General features: G+C 56.4%; 1 protein-coding gene across 1 annotated transcript in view; it reads right to left on the bottom strand.

Annotated features, from left to right (window-relative positions):
• Nucleotides 1-216: 216 nt before the first annotated feature.
• erfl3 (Ets2 repressor factor like 3) overlaps nucleotides 217-6000 on the bottom strand; it is a 43234-nt gene continuing 37450 nt past the window's right edge. Inside the window, exons 3-5 of the mRNA XM_076041218.1 lie at nucleotides 3806-3921; nucleotides 2093-3258; nucleotides 217-1210 (exon numbers count right to left, since the gene is read on the bottom strand). Coding sequence (XP_075897333.1) covers nucleotides 506-1210; nucleotides 2093-3258; nucleotides 3806-3921 — 1987 coding nt within the window. The 3' untranslated portion in view covers nucleotides 217-505. The remainder of the gene's footprint in view (nucleotides 1211-2092; nucleotides 3259-3805; nucleotides 3922-6000) is intronic.

Raw genomic sequence — 6000 nt, 5'->3', positions numbered from 1 at the left:
TACGTCTGGGGGGCCTTGAGGGCAGAAGCTGTGCTACTGGGGGGGGGGGTTGGCGTGAAGCTTTACTGGCCATGTTGGAGGTGACACTCGGGGAAGAGGGGGTGGTGGTGGTTGTGGCGGTAGTTTTTGGTCGGGATCCTCTGCTTTAAAAGTTCTCCAGGAGGACGAAGTCTCTCACGAACCCTCAGGGAGCCCCGACTGTCTCTGAGGTGGCGCTTTTTTTTTTTTCTTCTGTTTTTAATAATGTGTGTGTGTGTGTGTGTGTGTGTGCCGGACTGAGATCTCAGTTCACTGGAGAGTTTCAGGGATCTTGTTGTTGTCAGTGTGGAGGGAGGGAGGTGGAGGAGGAGGAGGAGGTGGAGGTGGAGGTGGAGTGGGAACTACTGAAGAACATTTCCTTGCTCCTGTGCCGCCTCCCGCTGCTGCTGCTGTTGCTGGAGCAGTAGTGTTGTGGGAACCGCGTCTCTCATCATCATCATCATCATCATCATCATCTTCTTCCTTATCAGCAGTCCTTGTGCTCCAGCGAGAGCTGCGCGGTGGCCCGGTGCAGCTCGGCGCTCACCCTCAGCTGGCCCAGGGGCCCCTGGTAGCCCAGCGGCGGGGGGCTGTCGCCGTCGCCGCCGCTGCCGGCGCCGCTGGCGTCGTCCTCGGGCGGCGGAGCCGCAGCCGCGCGCCCGTTGCTCAGCCTCTCGCGCTCCCGCTTCTCCTGCGGCCGCACCTTCTTGTCGTCCGACTCCTCCTGCGACGCCTCCATGCGCTGGTCCTCGCTCCAGCGCCGCTTGAAGCGCAGCTTCAGCGGGATGCACTTGGGCTGGGCGGGCGGCGGCGCGACGGCCGAGTGGGGGGGCGGCGTGCCCCCCACCTCGGCCGGGTCCACCGGCTCGCTCTTGAGGACGGGCAGCCCGCGGTGCTGCGAGGCGTAGAAGGGCGAGAGGCCCGGCGGCGGCGGCGCCGGGGCTTTGAACACGTCCTCGTCCAGGTCCTCGTCCGCCGGCGGGTGGTGGGGGGCGGCGGCCGAGCCGTTGGAGAGGCGGTGGTGGTGGTGGTGGTGGTGGTGGAGCAGCAGGAGGTGGTTGGGCGCCCTGGCGTGATGGAGGTGGTGGTGGGAGAAGAGCTCGAACTCCTCGTCCTTGTCGTCGGGGTCCTCCTCGCTGATGTCCGTCACCTCCACGTCCTCCTCCGACTCCACATCCGAGATGGGCTCCACCTGGACGGGAGGCAAAGGTCGGAAACTCACAACGGGAACTGCGTGCGTGAAGAAGGGCGACCGAGTCACTCAAGTGAATAAATAAGAGTGAAGTTTTTTTTTTTCTTTTTAAAAAAACTTAATAATATTAAAAACTTGATATTGTCTATTTATTCTATTAGAGACCGTTTAAATCTTATACTTGTGTTTTTTCACAGAAATCAATGTCTCTCTGCTTTTATGTGGGCCACGTCAAAGACGATTTTCTGTTACGACAGATATTAAAGTTTTTTCTGATTCTGAACGACCAGGGGTGAAGTGGTGGATGAATATTGACATAAAAAAAAAAACTAAATGAGGAAAAAGTATCATCAAGGTTTAAAATAATGATTGAACTTGAATATATTTGATAATATTTGAATCGTGTGGTGGCTGTAATTTCACTGTTTGTGCTACGTTTTACTGCAGCAGAATCTGCATGCGGTCTATTTTGTGTCTGCCTGGATGTGCATCTTTCCTGCTTTTCTCATTTCTTGCCACACTGAAACCAAAACACTTTCACTCGCAGCCCTCACAATGCCACATTTGCATCCGTCACTCTCACGCTCCTCTGCAACCAATGCGAACGTTGGTGACTGCAGTTGCAGTTCCACCTGCTCTGCCACACACTGACTGACTGAGAAAGAAACTCAACTTCCTGCAAGTGCTGCACAACCAGCACCGCCACATCCTAACAACATGCACCAGCGTGTTTGGCAGGGTTTGGCAGAGAGTTTGTGATTTCAGGAGAGTCTAGCCAACTGGCAGCCTGTCATATGACTCAGGACCCATGAAGTAGCTCTCAGGTTCAAGAAGGTTGGTGACTCCTGCTGTATAGCAATTAGCTTTTTCTACGTCTCTCACCTTGATCTTGGGGAGCCCTGCGCTGTTGAGCGACTGCGTGGAGGACGAGGCCGAGACGACCCCGGAGCCGCTGGCCGAGCTGAGGTCGCTGCCGAAGGACAGCGAGGAGCCGAGGCCCGACGTGGACGACATGGATCCGGAGCCGGAGCCCGACGACATGGAGCTCTGCCGGGCCTTGCCCTGGCTCTGCCCCTCCCCCCTCTGCTTGCGGCCCGGCGGCGGCGGCTGCAGCTTGAACTTGAAGGGCGAGATGTGCGCGGGCTCGTCGCCCAGGTGCAGCGGGTGGTGCATGGGGTGGGAGTGGGGGTGCGGGTGGGCCGAGTGCGGGTGGTGCGGGTGGTGCTGGTGGTGGTGGTGGGCCGAGTGAGGCGGCGGCGCCCCCGCCGGGTGGTGGTGGTGGTGGTGGTGGTGGTGCGGGCGCTCGCCCCGCTCCCCTCCTCCGCCCGCCGTGCCAGCCCGCTCGCCGGCCAGGCCGGCCTTGTCGGCGGCGGGCCGGTGCGGCTGCGGGATGACGATGTTGGGGTACTGCAGGAAGGCCCGCGGGCTCAGGCCGTAGTTGTACACAGACTGCGTGTGGGCCTGCAGGTAGCGCTTCATGTCCTCCGGGTTGAAGGAGAAGTGGGAGCCCAGCATGGGCGACAGGGTGGGCGAGGGCGTGTAGGCCAGGTGGGACGTCGGGGTCATGGAGAGCGCCGGGGAGAGGGGCGGGGCCAGCAGGCCGGCTCCGCCCGGCCCCGGCAGCGGGGAGACGGGGAAGGGCGACAGGGGCTCCGGGTGGATGCGGTGCCCAGCGGGGCCTCGGGAGCCCGCCGGGCCGTACAGGCGGAACAGGGACTCGTGGGGCAGGCGAGGGTGGATGATGCTGCGGTAACCGCCTCCCCCTCCTCCTCCAGGCCCGCCTCCGCCTCCTCCTCCCACGCCCCTCTCGGCGCGCTCCTCGCCCGCCGCCGTGCCGCCCTCCTCCACCTCCGAGTTGACCGACGTGCCGTCGCTGCAGTCGCTGACGGAGCCGCGCGCCATCCGGCGGGTCACCGAGCTGAAGACGCCGCCGGGGCTGCGCAGCTCCTCGTTGGGCGAGAGCACCTCGGAGGGCGTGGAGGGCGGGAAGCGGAAGTGGGTGCCCGCGCCGGTGGGGACGGGCGGGGCGCTCTGGGGTACGCCGGATCCTGAGGGGAGGAGAGAAGACGGCCGTGAGGAGGAATCCTGGGTGATCGCTGAGCCCCACTGGTGGGATTAGGACAGTGCTTTTCAACCACTAGTGTACAGATATAATGTCAGGTGTGCTGTGAAAATTTATCTCATGTCACTTAATTGGTCTAAAAAGATAAAACCAAAAAAAAAAAAAAAAAAAAAAACCCCAAAAATAATTCAGAGTACAAATAAATTAAGAGATTATGTTGTCGCTAGCTGCGTTTCGATTACCCCTAGAATTGCGCAAAACCTAAATATAGCAATAAAGATCTGGCCATGAAAACACCTAAACTCCTAAAATCCTGCGAGACTTTAGAAATAATGCTTTTATTTTGCAAAAAGCTGTAATGGAAACGCAACTAAAGTACGAATGCGAGTCTAAAAAGTGTCATTTTATAGTTTTTGGTTGGTGGTGTGCCATGGGATTTTTTTTCACTGTAAAAAATGTACTGTGGATGAAAAATGGTTGAAAAACACAGGATTAGGAGACGTGTGAATTTGCAAGCAGACGTCCAGACGTACCGGTGGAGCCCATGTCGATGAAGGGGTAGTTGACCAACACCAGCTTGTTGAAGTTGAACTTGTAGGTGAACCTCTTGCCTTTGGTCTTATGGAGGATCCTCTTGTTGTAGTAGTACCTGGTGGGAAGACCATCAAACAGACGTGATGAATGATAATGACGACAACAACAACAACAACAACAGAGTCTGGACTCATTCAGAGTTAATAAGTGAGCACACGCCACCTCCAGTGAAAGGATCTCGGTGTCGTCGTACCTGGAAACACAGAGACCTTTCATCTTGGAACCCGCACGTAATTTTTTTGAAAACTTATTGGCTCCCCGAGGATGACGGAGCCAAGTGACAGATGTGGCCGCCACACTCAGGCACACATTTTAATAAGCGGGAGTCTTCCAGGTGCCCCCCCGCCACATACACCCTCCATCCGCCACCCCCGCTTCTGCTCTAATGATAGATATTACAGAGTGTTGTATGACATTTGCACAAAGCAGCAGACAGAGGAGCAGCAGGATGGAGGATGTGGCCACGACGCCGTCGCTGTGATGAGGGTTAAAGGTCACGTGTTGCAGCCTCCCCTCTGATGTTCCCTCAAGACTCCCCCATGGCTCAGATTATTATTCAAGCCACTAAAGATCTGCACCATACAGCCGATCGCTGAAATGGCAGATAAATCACATCACTGACTGATGTGGTGAAAAAAACAAAACAAAACAAAAAACATTGGTGTGGGACCTTCAACACCAGGTGGGATGGTGGAAGTGTGGATGGTTCAGGGTGACGGGGTGTGTGAACAGGTGAGCCACATGTATGCAACTTGTTGGATTAGATTTTTTTTCCCTGAAAACTGTCCATCAATCTGTCTCCATGTTTAATGCCGTGTGCCACACACACACACACACAATTTTTTTTCTATTTTTCTCATCGCATCCGTCTCTTTATGTAACACCAAAACACCAATAATTCACCTCATCTTTATCTGTTTATGTAATACCCATTCTGTGTGTTTTTTTTTTAAAGCTTTCTCTCCCTCTCTCTCCCTCTCTCTAGCTCTCTCTCTCTCTCCCTCAGCTACTGCCTCCAGTTACAAGGCTCCATTTTTATTAACCTTTGTCCAGCTACAGCTCTTTATGTAACATCTCCCTGCTTTCTTGCACAGATCCACATCCACTTTATGTAACCTCTGCTGGATTTCCCGACTGAAGCGGCCCTGGCACGCTCGGGGCTCGAGTGGAGGGGGGAGGAGGAGGAGGAGGAGGAGAAAAACATAAAGAGATAAAGAGCACAGCGGGGGGGGGGAGAGGAGGGGAGACAAAAGACTGTGTCTGTCTGTCTGTCTGTCTGCTGGTCAGTCGTAAGGGCGGTGGAACAAAACTTGCAACCTTCCCTTCGCAACGTGATGTAACCCGGCTACACATCAGCGGCATCGCGTCTGCTCGGACCCCCCCCGACCCCCCCGCCCACCCGCGTCTGAGAGGAAGGCGTGCTGACAGCGGCGAGGTCTACATGGGACGCTAGGTAATGCTTAGATAATCAAAGCCCATTGACTATCATTACGGTGACTGGTTGTTATCCACACAGCAATATGACTGCAGGGCTGCAGGAGGTGTGGCCCGCCCTCTTCCTCCTCCTCCTCCTCCTCCTCCTCCAGCCAGCACCTTATTACGCTGGTTACCCGGACAGCCCGGGCCACTCCGGCTCTGGGAAGAGACCGCTGCTCTACCGCCAAACCCCTGCTCTCCTCCTCCTCGTCTCTCTATCTCTCATCAACGCACTGGGACTGTCTCCCTGCACGCCGCCGCCACTGCCGCCGCCGTCCCCGGAGGAGGAGGAGGAGGGGGGAGTCGGAGGAGCAATAGGACGGGCCCGCACCGTTGAAAACATTGTTTACGGCGGCGCACACACAAAGCAGCAGCAGCATGTAATTTCTGCTCCGGGGGAGACGGGCCGGGAAAGGAAGGAGGGGAGGGAGGAGGGTGGGAGAGGCTGCCATTTGCAGGAAGGAGGGGGCCAGAGTTGGAATCGCAATCCAATAAAAGCTGGAGCGATAAAAGCTCAACAGGCTGCGGAGGCCACGCCAGCGTGAACTAAGCGGTTGGAGGGGTGAGGGGGCGGGAAACGAACAAGTCAAATGTTGAACAGTGATAAATAATGAGGGGCGCAGCAACCACCGAGACCTCACTGGCAAAAGCCGACGAC

This window comes from Nelusetta ayraudi, unplaced genomic scaffold, assembly GCF_046127955.1.
Source record: "Nelusetta ayraudi isolate G7.1 ecotype Tasmania unplaced genomic scaffold, CSIRO-AGI_Nayr_v1 ptg000063l, whole genome shotgun sequence".
Taxonomy (NCBI): Eukaryota; Metazoa; Chordata; class Actinopteri; order Tetraodontiformes; family Monacanthidae; genus Nelusetta; species Nelusetta ayraudi.
The sequence above is the reverse complement of the archived record's forward strand: the minus strand, read 5'-3'. Positions and strand labels throughout refer to the sequence as shown.